Source organism: Ascaphus truei, chromosome 5 (genome assembly GCF_040206685.1).
Source record: "Ascaphus truei isolate aAscTru1 chromosome 5, aAscTru1.hap1, whole genome shotgun sequence".
NCBI lineage: Eukaryota > Metazoa > Chordata > Amphibia > Anura > Ascaphidae > Ascaphus > Ascaphus truei.
Window position 1 is genome coordinate 285,197,963 of NC_134487.1, and position 20,465 is coordinate 285,218,427.

Sequence of the window (20,465 nt, forward strand, 5' to 3'; positions counted from 1 at the left end):
GCGGCTGTGCCCACCCATGATGACATCATCCAAGGGGTACCCACACCCACGGCAGTACAGGGGCATGCCCAGACAGACACCGCGCACAGGAAATACGGTACAGAAATCACTCGCAGTTATTAGACCAATTTGTATGTAGTGCTGACGGTGTATACAGGACTTTACAGCCGGACTGTCACGGGCAGGGGGGATTCCGTCCTCATGGGATTCCGAGACGGGAAATTCAGTGTGAATGATGCACAGTAAAAAGAGGGAGAGCCGGGGAGGGCTGTGAGCAGGTGAGAGGGAGGGAGAGAGCAGGCACTGGTGAGGGGGAGGGAGGGCTGTGAGCAGGTAAGGGAGAGAGCGGACACATTGAGAGAGAGGGTTTTGGAATAAACAGGAGGGGAGAGTGTACAAGAAAGGAGAGAGCAGTTGATGGATTGGAATAAATGCAAACACAATAGGGACAGACGAAGATAAAAGGAGAGCTAAGAACAGGAGCAGAGCAGCGGCCATGAAGAGGAGAGAAAGATACACAACTATAGCACTATAGCCCCCAAAATTAGTGCATATAATATATAAATTATATGTTTACAAATAACGTATTATAATGCAAATACAAAATGAATTATGATAAATTATATACGTGCAACAAGTGTAGTGACCACTTAATGGCCAAGTCCTGCAGCCAGGCGGTCCATAGGATTATCCAAATCCTATCACGAAAAGGCTTTGCAAAAACTCTCCTGCTCAGCGCTGGACTTCACTCCGCGCTCAGTGCAGATGTATAAGAGACATATATAAAAAAACACAGTGTATATATTATTCTCCTACATCTGCACTGAATATGGAGTGAAGCCCAGCGCCGAGGAGGACAATGTTTGCAAAGGCCATGAACAGGAGTAACACGTATTGAAGGAGAGGGGAGTTCAGACTTTAGTGCTGTGATTTTATATCCCTGTTATGACCCCAAACCAGGACTGTCCCAGCAGTTTGCATAACTATGAGAGAGGCACAAAAAGGCCCCTTCAGGCATCCAGAAATGGGAAATTACATCTACGTTTAAGAAAAACAATGTTAACGATGAATTCACATTGCTCTGACAGGGAATCTGTAGCATATATATACAGTAAGAAGGACCCCTGTTTATCACAAACTCTGCGGTGTTGCCAAGCTCGATATGTGGGGTTTCCTGCATTGGCCGATTCTGGAAACGTGTTTCGTGTTAAACGAGACGAGTCCCCGTGTCCCGCTAACCTCCTTCCCTTCTGTACGAGTCCCCGTGTCCCGCTAACCTCCTTCCCTTCTGTACGAGTCCCCGTGTCCCGCTAAGCTCCTTCCCTTCTGTACGAGTCCCCGTGTCCCGCTAAGCTCCTTCCCTTCTGTACGAGTCCCCGTGTCCCGCTAACCTCCTTCCCTCCTGTACGAGTCCCCGTGTCCCGCTAACCTCCTTCCCTCCTGTACGAGTCCCCGTGTCCCGCTAACCTCCTTCCCTCCTGTACGAGTCCCCGTGTCCTGCCATCCTCCTTCCCTTCTGTACGAGTCCCCGTGTCCCGCTAACCTCCTTCCCTTCTGTACGAGTCCCCGTGTCCCGCTAACCTCCTTCCCTCCTGTACGAGTCCCCGTGTCCCGCTAACCTCCTTCCCTTCTGTACGAGTCCCCGTGTCCCGCTAACCTCCTTCTCTTATGTACGAGTCCCCGTGTCCCGCTAACCTCCTTCCCTTCTGTACGAGTCCCCGTGTCCCGCTAACCTCCTTCCCTTCTGTACGAGTCCCCGTGTCCTGCTAACCTCCTTCCCTTCTGTACGAGTCCCCGTGTCCCGCTAACCTCCTTCCCTTCTGTACGAGTCCCCGTGTCCTGCTAACCTCCTTCCCTTCTGTACGAGTCCCCGTGTCCCGCTAACCTCCTTCCCTCCTGTACGAGTCCCCGTGTCCTGCTAACCTCCTTCCCTCCTGTACGAGTCCCCGTGTCCCGCTAACCTCCTTCCCTTCTGTACGAGTCCCCGTGTCCCGCTAACCTCCTTCCCTTCTGTACGAGTCCCCGTGTCCCGCTAACCTCCTTCCCTCCTGTACGAGTCCCCGTGTCCCGCTAACCTCCTTCCCTTCTGTACTAGTCCCCGTGTCCCGCTAACCTCCTTCCCTTCTGTACGAGTCCCCGTGTCCCGCTAACCTCCTTCCCTCCTGTACGAGTCCCCGTGTCCCGCTAACCTCCTTCCCTTCTGTACGAGTCCCCGTGTCCCGCTAACCTCCTTCCCTCCTGTACGAGTCCCCGTGTCCCGCTAACCTCCTTCCCTCCTGTACGAGTCCCCGTGTCCCGCTAACCTCCTTCCCTTATGTATGAGTCCCCGTGTCCCGCTAACCTCCTTCCCTCCTGTACGAGTCCCCGTGTCCCGCTAACCTCCTTCCCTTCTGTACGAGTCCCCGTGTCCCGCTAACCTCCTTCCCTTCTGTACGAGTCCCCGTGTCCCGCTAACCTCCTTCCCTTCTGTACGAGTCCCCGTGTCCCGCTATCCTCCTTCCCTTCTGTACGAGTCTCCGTGTCCCGCTAACCTCCTTCCCTCCTGTACGAGTCTCCGTGTCCTGCTAACCTCCTTCCCTTCTGTACGAGTCCCCGTGTCCCGCTAACCTCCTTCCCTCCTGTACGAGTCCCCGTGTCCCGCTATCCTCCTTCCCTCCTGTACGAGTCCCCGTGTCCCGCTAACCTCCTTCCCTTCTGTACGAGTCCCCGTGTCCCGCTAACCTCCTTCCCTTCTGTACGAGTCCCCGTGTCCCGCTAACCTCCTTCCCTTCTGTACGAGTCCCCGTGTCCCGCTAACCTCCTTCCCTTCTGTACGAGTCCCCGTGTCCCGCTAACCTCCTTCCCTCCTGTACGAGTCCCCGTGTCCCGCTAACCTCCTTCCCTCCTGTACGAGTCCCCGTGTCCCGCTAACCTCCTTCCCTCCTGTACGAGTCCCCGTGTCCTGCCATCCTCCTTCCCTTCTGTACGAGTCCCCGTGTCCCGCTAACCTCCTTCCCTTCTGTACGAGTCCCCGTGTCCCGCTAACCTCCTTCCCTCCTGTACGAGTCCCCGTGTCCCGCTAACCTCCTTCCCTTCTGTACGAGTCCCCGTGTCCCGCTAACCTCCTTCTCTTATGTACGAGTCCCCGTGTCCCGCTAACCTCCTTCCCTTCTGTACGAGTCCCCGTGTCCCGCTAACCTCCTTCCCTTCTGTACGAGTCCCCGTGTCCTGCTAACCTCCTTCCCTTCTGTACGAGTCCCCGTGTCCCGCTAACCTCCTTCCCTTCTGTACGAGTCCCCGTGTCCTGCTAACCTCCTTCCCTTCTGTACGAGTCCCCGTGTCCCGCTAACCTCCTTCCCTCCTGTACGAGTCCCCGTGTCCTGCTAACCTCCTTCCCTCCTGTACGAGTCCCCGTGTCCCGCTAACCTCCTTCCCTTCTGTACGAGTCCCCGTGTCCCGCTAACCTCCTTCCCTTCTGTACGAGTCCCCGTGTCCCGCTAACCTCCTTCCCTCCTGTACGAGTCCCCGTGTCCCGCTAACCTCCTTCCCTTCTGTACTAGTCCCCGTGTCCCGCTAACCTCCTTCCCTTCTGTACGAGTCCCCGTGTCCCGCTAACCTCCTTCCCTCCTGTACGAGTCCCCGTGTCCCGCTAACCTCCTTCCCTTCTGTACGAGTCCCCGTGTCCCGCTAACCTCCTTCCCTCCTGTACGAGTCCCCGTGTCCCGCTAACCTCCTTCCCTCCTGTACGAGTCCCCGTGTCCCGCTAACCTCCTTCCCTTATGTATGAGTCCCCGTGTCCCGCTAACCTCCTTCCCTCCTGTACGAGTCCCCGTGTCCCGCTAACCTCCTTCCCTTCTGTACGAGTCCCCGTGTCCCGCTAACCTCCTTCCCTTCTGTACGAGTCCCCGTGTCCCGCTAACCTCCTTCCCTTCTGTACGAGTCCCCGTGTCCCGCTATCCTCCTTCCCTTCTGTACGAGTCTCCGTGTCCCGCTAACCTCCTTCCCTCCTGTACGAGTCTCCGTGTCCTGCTAACCTCCTTCCCTTCTGTACGAGTCCCCGTGTCCCGCTAACCTCCTTCCCTCCTGTACGAGTCCCCGTGTCCCGCTATCCTCCTTCCCTCCTGTACGAGTCCCCGTGTCCCGCTAACCTCCTTCCCTTCTGTACGAGTCCCCGTGTCCCGCTAACCTCCTTCCCTTCTGTACGAGTCCCCGTGTCCCGCTAACCTCCTTCCCTTCTGTACGAGTCCCCGTGTCCCGCTAACCTCCTTCCCTCCTGTACGAGTCCCCGTGTCCCGCTTACCTCCTTCCCTTCTGTACGAGTCCCCGTGTCCCGCTAACCTCCTTCCCTTCTGTACGAGTCCCCGTGTCCCGCTAACCTCCTTCCCTTCTGTACGAGTCCCCGTGTCCCGCTAACCTCCTTCCCTCCTGTACGAGTCCCCGTGTCCCGCTAACCTCCTTCCCTTCTGTACGAGTCCCCGTGTCCTGCTAACCTCCTTCCCTTCTGTACGAGTCCCCGTGTCCCGCTAACCTCCTTCCCTCCTGTACGAGTCCCCGTGTCCCGCTAACCTCCTTCCCTCCTGTACGAGTCCCCGTGTCCCGCCATCCTCCTTCCCTCCTGTACGAGTCCCCGTGTCCCGCTAACCTCCTTCCCTTCTGTACGAGTCCCCGTGTCCTGCTAACCTCCTTCCCTTCTGTACGAGTCCCCGTGTCCCGCTAACCTCCTTCCCTTCTGTACGAGTCCCCGTGTCCCGCTAACCACCTTCCCTTCTGTACGAGTCCCCGTGTCCCGCTAACCTCCTTCCCTTCTGTACGAGTCCCCGTGTCCCGCTAACCTCCTTCCCTTCTGTACGAGTCCCCGTGTCCCGCTAACCTCCTTCCCTTCTGTACGAGTCCCCGTGTCCCGCTAACCTCCTTCCCTCCTGTACGAGTCCCCGTGTCCCGCTAACCTCCTTCCCTTCTGTACGAGTCCCCGTGTCCCGCTAACCTCCTTCCCTTCTGTACGAGTCCCCGTGTCCCGCTAACCTCCTTCCCTTCTGTACGAGTCCCCGTGTCCCGCTAACCTCCTTCCCTTCTGTACGAGTCCCCGTGTCCCGCTAACCTCCTTCCCTTCTGTACGAGTCCCCGTGTCCCGCTAACCTCCTTCCCTTCTGTACGAGTCCCCGTGTCCTGCTAACCTCCTTCCCTTCTGTTCGAGTCCCCGTGTCCTGCTAACCTCCTTCCCTTCTGTACGAGTCCCCGTGTCCCGCTAACCTCCTTCCCTTCTGTACGAGTCCCCGTGTCCCGCTAACCTCCTTCCCTCCTGTACGAGTCCCCGTGTCCCGCTTACCTCCTTCCCTTCTGTACGAGTCCCCGTGTCCTGCTAACCTCCTTCCCTTCTGTACGAGTCCCCGTGTCCTGCTAACCTCCTTCCCTCCTGTACGAGTCCCCGTGTCCCGCTATCCTCCTTCCCTTCTGTACGAGTCCCCGTGTCCTGCTAACCTCCTTCCCTTCTGTACGAGTCCCCGTGTCCCGCTAACCTCCTTCCCTTCTGTACGAGTCCCCGTGTCCTGCTAACCTCCTTCCCTTCTGTACGAGTCCCCGTGTCCCGCTAACCTCCTTCCCTTCTGTACGAGTCCCCGTGTCCCGCTAACCTCCTTCCCTTCTGTACGAGTCCCCGTGTCCCGCTAACCTCCTTCCCTTCTGTACGAGTCCCCGTGTCCCGCTAACCTCCTTCCCTCCTGTACGAGTCCCCGTGTCCTGCTAACCTCCTTCCCTTCTGTACGAGTCCCCGTGTCCCGCTAACCTCCTTCCCTTCTGTACGAGTCCCCGTGTCCCGCTAACCTCCTTCCCTTCTGTACGAGTCCCCGTGTCCCGCTAACCTCCTTCCCTTCTGTACGAGTCCCCGTGTCCCGCTAACCTCCTTCCCTCCTGTACGAGTCCCCGTGTCCTGCTAACCTCCTTCCCTTCTGTTCGAGTCCCCGTGTCCCGCTAACCTCCTTCCCTTCTGTACGAGTCCCCGTGTCCTGCTAACCTCCTTCCCTCCTGTACGAGTCCCCGTGTCCTGCCATCCTCCTTCCCTTCTGTACGAGTCCCCGTGTCCCGCTAACCTCCTTCCCTTCTGTACGAGTCCCCGTGTCCCGCTAACCTCCTTCCCTTCTGTACGAGTCCCCGTGTCCCGCTAACCTCCTTCCCTTCTGTACGAGTCCCCGTGTCCCGCTAACCTCCTTCCCTCCTGTACGAGTACCCGTGTCCCGCTAACCTCCTTCCCTTCTGTACGAGTCCCCGTGTCCCGCTAACCTCCTTCCCTTCTGTACGAGTACCCGTGTCCTGCTAACCTCCTTCCCTTCTGTACGAGTCCCCGTGTCCCGCTAACCTCCTTCCCTTCTGTACGAGTCCCCGTGTCCCGCTAACCTCCTTCCCTTCTGTACGAGTCCCCGTGTCCTGCCATCCTCCTTCCCTCCTGTACGAGTCCCCGTGTCCCGCTAACCTCCTTCCCTCCTGTACGAGTCCCCGTGTCCCGCTAACCTCCTTCCCTTCTGTACGAGTCCCCGTGTCCCGCTAACCTCCTTCCCTTCTGTACGAGTCCCCGTGTCCCGCTAACCTCCTTCCCTTCTGTACGAGTCCCCGTGTCCTGCTAACCTCCTTCCCTTCTGTACGAGTCCCCGTGTCCCGCTAACCTCCTTCCCTTCTGTACGAGTCCCCGTGTCCCGCTAACCTCCTTCCCTCCTGTACGAGTACCCGTGTCCCGCTAACCTCCTTCCCTTCTGTACGAGTCCCCGTGTCCCGCTAACCTCCTTCCCTTCTGTACGAGTACCCGTGTCCTGCTAACCTCCTTCCCTTCTGTACGAGTCCCCGTGTCCTGCTAACCTCCTTCCCTCCTGTACGAGTCCCCGTGTCCTGCCATCCTCCTTCCCTCCTGTACGAGTCCCCGTGTCCTGCCATCCTCCTTCCCTCCTGTACGAGTCCCCGTGTCCCGCTAACCTCCTTCCCTCCTGTACGAGTCCCCGTGTCCCGCTAACCTCCTTCCCTTCTGTACGAGTACCCGTGTCCCGCTATCCTCCTTCCCTTCTGTACGAGTCCCCGTGTCCCGCTAACCTCCTTCCCTTCTGTACGAGTCCCCGTGTCCTGCTAACCTCCTTCCCTTCTGTACGAGTCCCCGTGTCCTGCTAACCTCCTTCCCTTCTGTACGAGTCCCCGTGTCCTGCCATCCTCCTTCCCTCCTGTACGAGTCCCCGTGTCCCGCTAACCTCCTTCCCTTCTGTACGAGTCCCCGTGTCCCGCTAACCTCCTTCCCTTCTGTACGAGTCCCCGTGTCCCGCTAACCTCCTTCCCTCCTGTACGAGTCCCCGTGTCCCGCTAACCTCCTTCCCTTCTGTACGAGTCCCCGTGTCCCGCTAACCTCCTTCCCTCCTGTACGAGTCGCCGTGTCCCGCTTACCTCCTTCCCTTCTGTACGAGTCCCCGTGTCCCGCTAACCTCCTTCTCTTCTGTACGAGTCCCCGTGTCCCGCTAACCTCCTTCCCTCCTGGACGAGTCCCCGTGTCCCGCTAACCTCCTTCCCTTCTGTACGAGTCCCCGTGTCCCGCTAACCTCCTTCCCTCCTGTACGAGTCCCCGTGTCCCGCTAACCTCCTTCCCTCCTGTACGAGTCCCCGTGTCCCGCTAACCTCCTTCCCTCCTGTACGAGTCCCCGTGTCCCGCTAACCTCCTTCCCTTCTGTACGAGTCCCCGTGTCCTGCCATCCTCCTTCCCTTCTGTACGAGTCCCCGTGTCCTGCTAACCTCCTTCCCTCCTGGACGAGTCCCCGTGTCCCGCTAACCTCCTTCCCTTCTGTACGAGTCCCCGTGTCCCGCTAACCTCCTTCCCTCCTGTACGAGTCCCCGTGTCCTGCCATCCTCCTTCCCTCCTGTACGAGTCCCCGTGTCCTGCCATCCTCCTTCCCTCCTGTACGAGTCCCCGTGTCCCGCTAACCTCCTTCCCTTCTGTACGAGTCCCCGTGTCCCGCTAACCTCCTTCCCTTCTGTACGAGCAGCCGTCTGCACCCGGCATGTACGCTCCTCCGAGAGGCTCAGACCCCGGCCCGGGATACAGAGCTCCGAGACTTCCGGAACCGCACCTGGGGGATCCCGTTCAGCAAAGCCAGAACTACAACATGCAGGTAACCCTACTCCTCAACTGCCCAGGTTCAACCCCCTATATGCCTATGTTATTTTAATGCATATAATCGTATTTAGCCCCCTTAAGTCCTGATCCTTTTTTATTTTTTAATTATTATTATTATTTGTAAATGTTTTTTTCTTGTGTTAGAAGTGCAAGATTAGGAAAATACCTTTAGACGCACTGGGCTCCGGGGAGAGCTTCATGTTAACCTGCCGGAAACTTAATATGTCAAATGCTCATATCTCCTGAATGGGGCATCAGATTTTAGAGTATGGCAGGGGTTCTCAAGACCCTCCCCAACAGGTCAGGTTTTCAGGATATCCCTGCTTCACCAAAGGTGTTGCAGTTGAAGATTGAGCCACATGTGCTGAAGCGGGGAAAGCCTCTTAATAAATGCAACGTTTGTAGTGATGGCTCCTCTTAAGCCCCTCTCGTTCTCTCATCGCAGCCCCCCCCTCGCACCCCAGATCTGCGCAGTCCTGAAACGTCGGAGAACAAGGATACGGATTTCAGACAGATGCAGGGACCATGTAACGCCCCCACCTCTCCCAGGATGCACCCCCAAGCACCGTTCTCTGTGGGGTACATGCCCCAGGCAAGACCCCCCATCGTGGACGGCAGAGTCCTCCCGCCAGGCCCCGTCTGCCCCCCTTACAGATATGGGCTTCCGCCTGCCACATGGAATGCAAGCGGCCCCCCGAACCCAGCGCAGAGGGCCGGGCCTCACCCCTTCCCACAATCCATGGACCCTCACATGGCGAGACCCCCGGGATCAAACTACAATGGCCAACATGCCTTTGGCTCCCAGGGGAATTCCATGCTGGTCAGTCCCGAGATGGTGGCCATGCAGAGGCTGTCGTCCCTCGCTTGCCTGCCAGGCTCTGCCTACCCCCCGCACCCATCGCCTGTCTCCTACCCACCCCAAGGAAGGCCGTGTGCAAAGAACGCAGAAGACGGGTACCAGCTCCCTGCTAACAGAGGGGGAAATAAAGCCGCACCAGGAGCGAGAGGTAGGGTGGATTCATGTTTAAATGTGACGGGCAGGACTGGTGTGTCCTGAGCTCTTAAAAGAGACGCATTATTTCCCCATAATCCTATATCGCACACATCCGTATATTCATTTTTGTTTTTCCAAATATTCGCAGGAATATTTTTACATAACAGAAAAATCTGTGCTTTTATTTTTAAACCACTACATCCTGAGTAATTGGGCTTCCTTAGAGGAAATCCCCTTTTATAGATGCAATCCAAGCGAGCAATATTTTTTTTTTTATTATTTTTTTTAGCAGGGGGTGTCCGGAGCTGAACCCCCATTAATTTCCGCTCCGGGACTCCCCCTGCTTCCTGAGATACATATTTCCATAGGGGATGCCTGTAGCCTCTCTGCTAGCAGGATTCATATAAATACTTGGTTTTGGTTAAAAATGGAATCAACCACCTATATTTAACCTACACACAGGCCCCTGTTCTGCGTTTTCCCTGGTCCCGCTGTAAGGGGCAGCTCTGATCGGGGCAATATTCCTCCTCTTGCCACATACATTGGAAATGAATCGGTTTTGCCTTCGCCAGCGTTGCCGAGAGTCTGGGTGTGCGTGCCGGTCACTGGTCACTGGTCCTGGTCACTGGTCTCTGGTGTGAAAGTGCACCCGGCCTTCACATTTCCCATGAACGTAACAGAGGTGAAAGGGAACTTCGTGTTTCTTTTGACTTTTCCTAAAACCAGGTTTCTCTGTTTGTCACATTTTTGCTCGTGACCACTGGACGTTTGGGGCATTGTCTTCATTGTAATATTTACAGTAATGGTCGCTAGTGGCCGTATTAGTCCCAGAAAGTGTAAGGCCCAATGAGCGGGAGTCATGAAGTCGAGATGCATTAAGGTCAATGGCAGTTACCAGTGTCCTGCATGGCAGCTTCATGATGTCTGTCCATTGTGGACTGTGATACCTTCTAATGGACCAACATCTGAATTATACAAGGTTGTCTCGTGCTGGGGTCTCCTCAGCAGATACTGTTGCTAAACACTGATACCCGAGGATAATACCCCCGGCCTCAGGATTCTCCTCCACATCCATGGATGAATAACACCAGAGGACAATACCTCAGCTACAGTAAGCGAAAGACCCTGCTGTGATGGACCTCATGGTCTAGGTGTTGAACCCTCTCCCCATCTTCAGTTTAGAGGTCACATCTGCTGAAGAGACCTCTGCAGTCCCCAAACCTTTTGCACAAGACAACCTCGTGCGATTGTTTCGTCATCCCATTTAAAGGTATCACTGTGTATGAAGTACCTTGTTATGCACACAGCTCTGCAAAGGAAGAGCTTCCAGCACAGTCCATGAGAACTGGTTTCTAAGAAGCTGGTCATTGTGGGGATGTTGAGTGGCTTTACTTTTCAATGTATTGAACCATCATTCAACCTTCCCGGCCAGGACGGGCATCACCTCACTGTTGGGAATGTGGTCTCATTTTGCAATGTACTGCAGACTTTAGTGGCAGCAAAGCAAAGCAAACGTACTGGTGTGGGGGGGAGGTCTTTTCCTTGATTTATGTATGTTTGTTTATATAGCGCCACCAATGAACATACACTGTAGTGCATATCTGGGTCTGAATGCCAGGGGGTTTGGAACTGGTCCTGACTTTCCGTTGTTTCCTTGCAGCTCTGTCTCCACCTCTGCAGTTGACACCGTGTGCTTCCAAACCCGAGGCTCCTGCTCCTACGCTGTCTGCACCTCAGCCTCAAGCCTCACACACTAATGGAGGTCACAGCCAAGCCTGCTCCCCTCAGGGCGGACCACAAAACCCAGAGAGTCCTGTGCCTGGGGCATTCCGGGAGGGAGCTGGCGTGAAGCCCTGGGGTCGTGGGGTTAGCGCTGGCATGGACATGGTCAAGGCCCTGCAGAACAGCCCTGGTGAGGGGGTGGGGAGTGGGAGTGCAGTAGAGGAGGGGAGGCTGACGGAGACGGGAGAAGGTAACCTGAAACCTGAGCCCCTCTCTGTCACACGACAGGACGGGGTCCGCCCTGGACAGGACTTGTCAGGGGCAGAAACAAAGGTTAACTTTGTCCCTTCGTACCCACCTGGGGGTCCCAAACAAGGGTATCTCCCAAACCACAACCCAGGGTTAGGGAGGCCGCCAGGGCCCCACCGCTCTCAGTTCCCCCCTCAAAGCTTTGGAAATGGTCACCCTCAAGCTCACCCAGGGGCATACCCCAGGTACCACCACCACCAGGGGGCAGCGTACACTTACCAGCAGACACAGCCTCCCTATCAGCCTTACCAGCGCCCTCCCTACTTCCCTCAGGAATACCCGCACTGGCAGGGTAATGTGCACCAGCCCCCCCAAAACAGGAGCAGCTACCCCCACCCAGGGGGGATCCACAGCATCCAGGGAGGAGGTGACCTGCGCTGCATTCTGATGCCCCCTGTGCAGCTGGAGGGAGAGCCCAGGGCAGTGCCAGGTGAGAGCAGGGGGCTGGAGGCTGAGGAGAAGGAGGGAGAAGGGGACACGGACAGGGCGGAGAGCCCCAAACAGTTCCTGGATTTGGACAGTCACAAGAGGCAGAGCGGGGGCTTTGTATACGGGGGTCCGCATGCCTGGGGCAGCACCAACTTCCGCCCGCACTCCGCGGTGATGTCGCAACCACCGTACCCACCCCAGCATCACTACCAACCTCGAGGGTACCCACAGCAGCAGCCAATTCACCCCCCACGCCACCCTGTACCCAGGCAGACCAACGGCCATGCTCCCTTGGCACCCGGCTACCAGCATATGGGGCAGAGCAGCGGGCACTTTCAGGCTGTGATGATGGAGCAAAGTGGCAGCATGCCTTCGTTCCAGGATATGTACCGACCTGCAGGGTGAGTACGGACAGCGGGCGGGGGAACTGGACACATTGAAGGGTCAGTGCCTTCTAGGACCAAAGTGTATTACTGGCCGAGACATGCTGACGGGGTCACATCTGGGTGATTTGTGGCTTCTTTTTTTATACCCAAATCTGACACCTATAAGTATTTGTTTTTTAATCGTCATTTTTTATTGTGGATTTTGATGTTCGGTATAAAATAAAACAATTGAGATGGTATAGGAGTGTAGCCGTGCTCACGTAATGTAACTATGTATCTGTCATCATAACTATGCACAGGACATATTTGACATACACGCACATATACATACGCATTTACATACACGCGCATATACATACACGCACATACATACATACATACATACATACATACATACACATACACGCATATACATACACGCACATATGCATATATACGAATACACGCACATATACATACTTACTTACATACATATACATACATACATACACATGCACGCGCATATACATGCTCGCACACGTACACGCACATATACACCCATATATACACTCATATACATACATGCGCATATACATACATGCGCATATGCATACATGCGCATATGCATACATGCGCATATACATACATGCGCATATACATACACGCGCATATACATATACGCACATATACATATACGCAGTGGTTGACAAATCACCAAAAAATCTACTCGCCACCTAGTACCAAACGTGTGCTGCTTGGGCCAATATTTACTCGCCCGGGGGTTAAATCCACTCGCCCGGGGCGAGCAAATGTATAGGTTTGTCGAACACTGCATATACGCACATATACATATATGCACATATACATATATGCACATATACATATATGCACATATACATATATGCACATATACATACACGCATATATACATACACACACATATACATATATATACACGCGCACGCGCACATGTACATATACACAACAGATTTTTATTTTTTTTATTTCAATGTCCGTATTTGAAATAAATGTGCCCCTGCCAATTGTTCCCGTTGCTCCCAGGCGGGGCGGGCGCGTTACACACAGGATTGAGGCTCTTTGCAATGTGTAGGTTTTAAGAACCGCCTTCTCATTTCTTGTCCAGGATGCACCTCCAGATGCAGCCGCCGAATTCCCACAAGGTGCGAGCCCTCCCCCCTGGAGAGCTGACGCAGAGACCCCCGGCCGTGCCGCTGGACCAGGTGAGCTTGGGGGGGGGACACAGCTGCTGCTCATGGGAAAGGTGGCTTTTGGGGGGGGGGAGGGCGGAGACGCCAGCAACACAAAGGGATAAAGGTGCTGTCCTGCTTAGCAGAACATAGTTAGAGCGCTCAACCATGTAACATCTTCTCTACCATCTTAAACCATTTTAAAAGCAGCTGTTGACTTGTTTTTTTGGGCTGGGGGAGGGGGGGGATCCCTGAAACTGATTCGCGTTCCCCCGACCTCCGAGGGGGACCTCCCCTGGTTACCAATTACTGAGCAGGTTTGTTCACCTGGCAAACATATTTGCCCACTGGACACAAGGGTAGTGGGGTCAGTCTCACTCTGGTGCGCAATAGAAAGTTGCGAATTCATCGGAAGACTTTCATGATCCTGCGGCCATATTTCTTGTTTTTTGTGTCAAAACCGTCATTTAAAAAATAAAAAAAAACTACAAATAGCTTGGAAACCAAGAGGGTCGCCGGAGGCTGAGGGTAAGTGGTCAGCTCCGCCGGACGCCTGGCCCCAGGTAAATCACAAAACAAATATGCGGTGGGATCGCTGCTTAAACATTGGGCTTCATAATCCTTGGTCAGGAGCCAAGGAAATCATGCCCTGGAAGGTTTATTTAGAGCACATTCTTTTGCTGGTGTTGGCTCTCAGAGGAGACAGCGAGATACAGTAACGGATTTGTAGAAATACTCAGGTGTTCCGGGTAAAGGGCTGAGATCCGCTGCCGCCTGTAAGGAAAACTTATAGTCTTCTCATTTTTAGGTAGGCAATTGTGACTTGCATCAGCGCATCATGTGTAAGCCCTATAGCAGGGGTGGGCAACGCCAGTCCTCAAGGGCCACCAACAGGTCAGGTTTTCAGGATATCCCTGCTTAAGCACAGGTGGCTCAGTCTCTGTGCTGAAGCAGGGAAATCAAGACTACCTGGCCTGTTGGGGCCCCTTGACTGGAGTTGGCTGCCCCTGCTTTATGATGGCCCTAATTACTGCGGCTAAGTATATGTAAAATATATATATATAGTGTTCGACAAACCTATACATTTGCACGCCCCGGGCGAGTGGATTTAACATTGTGGCGAGCTCCTATTGGCCCAAGCAGCACATGTGTGGTACTAGGTGGCGAGTAGATTTTTTTTGTTCGGCGAGTAGATTTTTTGGTGATTTGTCGACCACTATATACACAGACACACACATACACTTGCGCGCACACACACACATTACACAGACACACACATACACTTGCGCGCACACACACACATTACACAGACACACACATACACTTGCGCGCACACACACACATTACACATACACACACTGAACCTATGGGACGAGGTATTAACATGACACTTTATGCAGGACATGGGTTTGTCCTAAGAGGGGGAGTGTCCCGGCGCTGCAGCTAATTTTCTCCTTTCTCTCTCTTTCTCAGCAGACTTAACTCGTGGGTAAAACTCAGGAATGTAAACCCATCTCCCAGGGAGAGGAGAACCTTCAGCTCCGCAGAGACGAGATTCTACTGCCCTTCTAGGGCCTGTGCCTTCGGGGATTTCTTCCTACGGATCCTCGGATCCCCAAACCCCCGCAGAATGACTGCAGCGCGTGCTCGCTTAACCATTTCAGTGCCAGAAGGTGATCTGCAGCGTAGAACACTGCACCACCTCTTATAAGGTTAAGCCTGCCTTTCCCTATAGGGCAGGTGTGGGCAGCTCCAGTCGTCGAGGGCCACCAACAGGCCAGGTACTGGGAATATCCCTGCTTCAGCACAGGTGGATTAGTCATTCTGATTGAGCCACCTGTGCTGAAGCAGGGATATCCTTCAAGCCTGACCTGTTGGTGGCCCTTGAGGACTGGGGTTGGCCAGCCCTGTTATAGGGCATACGGGAGAGGCATACTCAGGAATATAAAGTGAGCAGCAACCCTTATACACTGGCTCCTCTGTTTACTTGTTTAGCTGCCTTTATTTTTCCGCCCCCTGTCTGTGTTGGGAGGTTTTTTTTTTCTTCCATTAATATATATATTTTTTTGTTCTGGGGAATGTTCTGTATATAGACTGTCCCGTCCCCATTCCCTCCATCTGCTGTGTCGCGGTGTGAAGTGATCACCGCGCTTTGCTGCCCCTGGAGACCAGGACAAGATGAGAGCAATGTGCGGCAGCAAGGAGGTTAATAGGGCTTGAGTCCGCCATGTTTCTTCCAGCCTCACATTGCACAGCCGACCAAGCTAAAACAGAGGCGTCCGAAACATGGCATATGCTGTCCCTTGATTGGGTTACTGACTCTCCACTTCCATAAACTATTTCTTGGCTGCTGTTCCGGCTGAAGATTAGGGAAAGGGCCTGTTGTCAGAAGTGTTTGCAAGCTACAGAGTAATGGGGTATGGGGCCCAGAACCTACACATCTGCTGCTTGTAGGGTGGTCCCCACATAGGAGGCAACTAATGACCGTGATAGGTTAACTAACTTACAACTAATTAACGCCTTATTGCCCATGAAGTCTGAGGTTTACTGCCCCTATCACTTATTTGCCCTGACCCCTGTGTTTCCTGTTGGTATTTGGACATACAGGGGGTGTACATAAATGTGATTGTGTCAGCTCCGCCACGCTATTCAGAGTTCCATTTGTAAATCAAATGAATGGAAGTTTGACCAACTTTAATTCAGAAACACTTTGTCTTTATTGAGGTAAAATACATCAGTCACGTCATTTAACCTGTAAGACATGTCACTGTTGTTTTTACATTGGTCCTAGCTTGGACTGCCCCTTTAAGGAGCTTGTCACTGTGACGACCTGATGATGCACAGCAGTGGGTATACTGAGGGGGCATCTCCTTTACATTGTACCATGCAGGGCATTAAACTGACTGCTTCCATTGTATAACAATGGGGTGCTCAACTCCTAGACCGCTCATGTTTTCAGGATATCCCTGCTTCAGCACAGGTGGCTCAATCGGAGACTCGATCTTCGACTGAGCCCCTGATTGAGCCACCTGTGCTGAAACAGGGATATCCGGAAAACCTGAGCTGGGTGGTCTTAAAGACTGGAGTTGAGCACTCCTGGTATAACCCCCAGGAGACTGTTCTTTTTGGGCTGTAACCTTAAAGGGATCCTATTGATCACCCCTCCTGAGCCTGTACGCAACTAATTAACCCATTCAGCTCTGGGCGGGGGCTTCAGAGCATTAGACGCATGGGCAGATTCAATGCGCTGCAGCTCCGACGGGGTTAATAAATCTAGGTTATCACTGGATGAGAGACCCTTATACAGGAAATCCTACAATGCTTTTTCAATGTGCTCTGTGTCCGGCTGTTATCAAATCTGTCCGAATAATGTATTTACTTTCCCCTCATTTTTGGGGGGTCACCCACTCGTGAGAAACCCCTGATGAACAACACTCATGTGTGGGCTCATCATCAACTACAACATTGGCGGTGTGCTAAAGTGTAGCACCCGTTCATGCATATGGCCTGGAGTGGGGTGACACTATATACATACATTATACCGCATGTGCCGTTGGAAAATGGGGTGGTTTCAGTTTAGAACAGTCTAAAACGGGGGTGGCCAACGCCCAGTCCTTCAGGGCCACCAACAAGTCAGGTTTTCAGCATATCCCTGCTTCAGCACAGGTGGCTGTCTTTGACTGAGCCACCTGTGCTGAAGCAGGAATATCCTTAAAATGTAACCTGTTGGTGGCCCTGGAGGACTGGAGATGGCCACCGCTGGCCTAAGATGTTCCTTCCCGTGTCCGAGAGACGGGCGCAGTGTTCTGCGTGTGATGTCACACATCGCTGTTGCGGTTGCTCTTATAAGAGAGGCCCGCGCTGGGACTCATTTGCGATCTGCCTTGTACACTTTTTTTTTTTTAAAGCCTGATCTGGCTTTCTAATTCCTTTTCAAAGCCATGTGTTTTCGGGGCCACATTGGCTGCGTAGGGGTTAATTTATTGCCTAGATCAGCGGCGCTCAAAACCAGTCCTCAAGGAGCACCAAACAGGCCAGGTTTTAAGGATACCCCTGCATCAGCACAGGTGGCCCACTCCAAATGACTTGAGTAACTAATTGGGCCACCTGCGCCGAAGCAGGAATATCCTAAAAACCTGGCCTGTTGGTGGCCCCGTGAGGACTGCAGTTGCGCACCCCTAGCCTACTAGACCAATCAGAATACTTTGCATTGACATGTGACGCCTGCCCCTCATCCCACGGAAGCCGCGTTGTTCTGGATGCACTGACGCTGACGCTGTTTGCATTAACTGCACAGTTTGTTTACTTTATTAAGACCCTGCTTTATAAGTGATCATTGCTAGGTCCCCTCTCCCCCCGCACCCTCCTACTAATTTCTTTTGATCATCATTTGACAGAACTAGAACCGCTGTCTGCTCCGGGGCTGAAACGCGATGTATTTCTGCCCCCAGATGCGCAGTTCCCAAGAATCTTATCTTTCTTGTTCCCTTTTTTTTTGTTTTTGGGGGTTTTTGTTTTCACTTTGTTTTGCAAATCGGCCTCAGTTCTGCGGCCCAATAGGAAGACAGACGCGACATCGGAGGGGGACACACATAACTTACAATGAGATGGTAGCCATCTTTCAACTCGCGCAAGAATACTGCCAATACCCAGAACTAAAAGTAGTGCGTCTTAAGCCCTGGGGACCCCACAGTGTAATAAAATTAATATTGGAAGTGGGATGGGATGGGTTGGGTTGCTGCTTTTGTGAAGGTTTCTAGCTATGGGATTTTGGAGGATAAGCTTTTCCCCGCCTGACTTTTTTTTTTTAGGAAGATTGCGTAAGAGGCAGTTACCACTCACCCCATCAACTCCCCGATCTCACTTCACCCTATCAATATTCCTGTGATGGACCACCCTCCACCTGATAAAAATAACTTTTTTTTAGGGTGCATTGATCAACCCCTTTTAAAGGCGGAGGGGTCCCAGGAACATTCTACAGGGGGCCGCCACGGTGCACCCCCAGAAGAATGGAGCAAATGGGACAGAACTGTGAATAATAGGATTTAACCTCATTCTCGTGCCATCTCCTTTCTCGTCATGGGTCAAAAGTCAATGATTCAAACGCGCATCCCCTACAGAACCGTTCAAAATGGGCCGTGGCGTTCTGATGTCACGGACCTTTCCGATGTCATTTCTCTGCCTGGCTGAATTCCCCGGACTCTCCCTGAAAATGTGAATTCTATTTATTTGTTTTTATAAATGTGTATATTTTGACCCGTCTTCTTGTTTTGAAACCTGCTCCGCACAACCTCTGTTTACCTCGGCGGTCGGTTCCACGCGTGCTGGAATATTTTGTTTTGGAATAATTATTATTATTATTTTTTTTCCCGTGTTATGTTTTTTTTTTTTTTTATATAATGAAGATAAAGTATGTGAGGGATTGCCTATTTCCATGTGAATTGGGATATTTTGTATAAAATGTGTTAGAATAAAAACTTTAGCAGAAATCAAGTTGTGATGACTTATCTGTGGGAATATATTGATTAAGAAAAATCTTCAGTGCTAGAGATGCAGGTGGCGTGTGAAAATTCTGTGTATATGTAAAGTATGTGTATATATGTATATATGTATATATATATATATTTATATATATATATATATAGTCAGGTATGGAGATTAGTACTCACGTTTTGATGCAGGAGGCAGATGCTTGTCCTATAGGTAGTATGTAGACATATGGTGACTAGGGGATCCTGATAGACACGGCGGCCCTGTGTCACGTTATACACTTTTTGATATCAACATTGCAGTGTGCTGTCTTCTTTTGGCTATCAGGATCCCCTGGTCACCATATGTCTCTATATATATATATATATATATATATATATATATATATATATATATGTAGAGGTATCAGTACCGTGTTAGCTTTCGAGATACACTGATCTCTTCTTCCGGCGATGTTACAATGAATGAAGCAAGGATTACTTAAAAACAGTGTCTCTTGGAATGTTATCTGTGCTGGTCCTTCCCCCGGTGTGGATGTGTTTTATGGCTAGAGGTGTCAAAGGGTAACTGAAAGCAAGTGAAGAAAGAGTGTGTATGTGTATCAGTGTGAATAAAAATGAATGGAGAGCCCACAGTATAAACAGTACTCTACACAAGGTGTGTGTGGAGTGAGAGGGATATAAATGGTGTGGGTGGGTGTGGAAATGTGAGAGTTTGTAGCACAACTAAAAGTGTGTGTGGATACTATGTGGTCCCTATTGGTGTATAGGGATGGAAAAATAAGGAGTATTAGTATGTGTGAGAGACAGCTGTGTGTGCATACATATAGCACAGTATGTACAGACATGGCCTTTAGCGCTCATGGGAAGAGTTCGCTAGTGTCAGTAATGACTCATAAAATTTCGATCTCTGTTTAGGCCACTGCTAAGTGTCCCGAACAGTTGCATAAATTTGTATTCATGCAACCGTCTCTCTTTCGGGGTTTTAAGATTACCTTTGAGTATGGCAACCCTCAGATTGTTCATCTTATGGCCAGAGTCAGAGAAATTTTCGCCAACAGGACTGTCTCTTGTTCCGCGTGTGATGCTGTGGCGATGCAGGTTCATTCTCTTGTTTAGCCCCTGCCCTGTCTCACCTATGTAGTAGCAGCCCCCTGGGCATTTCATGCACATGATGAGGTACACGACATTGCTGGAGGAACAGGTGAACCCTCCTCTGATTTTGTATTCCCGATTCTTGTGTGGTATTTGTATTGTGTCTGCTGTGTAGAGCATTGCGCAGGTTTTGCATCTTGGGTCCTGGCATGGTTTTGTCCCGCATTCAGTTGTACTGCTGTACATATATATCTATATATATATATATATATGTGTATATATGTGTGTATATATATATATATATATATATATATATATATATATATATATATATATATAATCCACAGGAGCAGCCGGCACTCCACTTGCAAGTAGAAAAAATTGGGTGCTTGTCCCATAAAGCAATAGTAAACCATACGATACCGTTTGAAGCACGAGATCAGGAGACAGCACTCTGGTAAATTTGATCACAAGTTTTTGTATTGAAAAAGACACACAAACCGACGTTTCGGTCCCCCAGTGAGAAAGGTCTCACTGGGGGACCGAAAAATCGGTTTATGTGTTTTTTTCAATACAAAAACTTGTGATCAAACTTACCAGAGTGCTGTCTCCTGATCTCGTGCTTCAAACGGTATCGTATGGTTTTATATATATATATATATATATATATATATATATGCAAATATAACTGATATATATATATATATATGAGAGAGAGAGAGATATCGCATCTAC

The 20,465-nt window shown here is 52.0% G+C and overlaps 1 protein-coding gene across 2 annotated transcripts in view; it reads left to right on the top strand.

Moving 5' to 3' along the window:
- Positions 1 to 18,635, top strand: part of CECR2 (CECR2 histone acetyl-lysine reader) — a 50,709-nt gene extending 32,074 nt beyond the window's left edge. Inside the window, exons 14-19 of one of the 2 annotated variants that reach the window (XM_075602423.1) lie at positions 1 to 97; positions 7,989 to 8,114; positions 8,565 to 9,126; positions 10,774 to 11,974; positions 13,083 to 13,179; positions 14,623 to 18,635. The exon at positions 1 to 97 is cut by the window's left edge and continues 259 nt beyond it. In XM_075602423.1, coding sequence (XP_075458538.1) covers positions 1 to 97; positions 7,989 to 8,114; positions 8,565 to 9,126; positions 10,774 to 11,974; positions 13,083 to 13,179; positions 14,623 to 14,628 — 2,089 coding nt within the window. In that variant the 3' untranslated portion in view covers positions 14,629 to 18,635. Of the gene's footprint in view, positions 98 to 7,988; positions 8,115 to 8,564; positions 9,127 to 10,773; positions 11,975 to 13,082; positions 13,180 to 14,619 lie in introns of both variants that reach the window. The other variant, XM_075602422.1, reaches the window with a different exon arrangement.
- Positions 18,636 to 20,465: the final 1,830 nt, after the last annotated feature.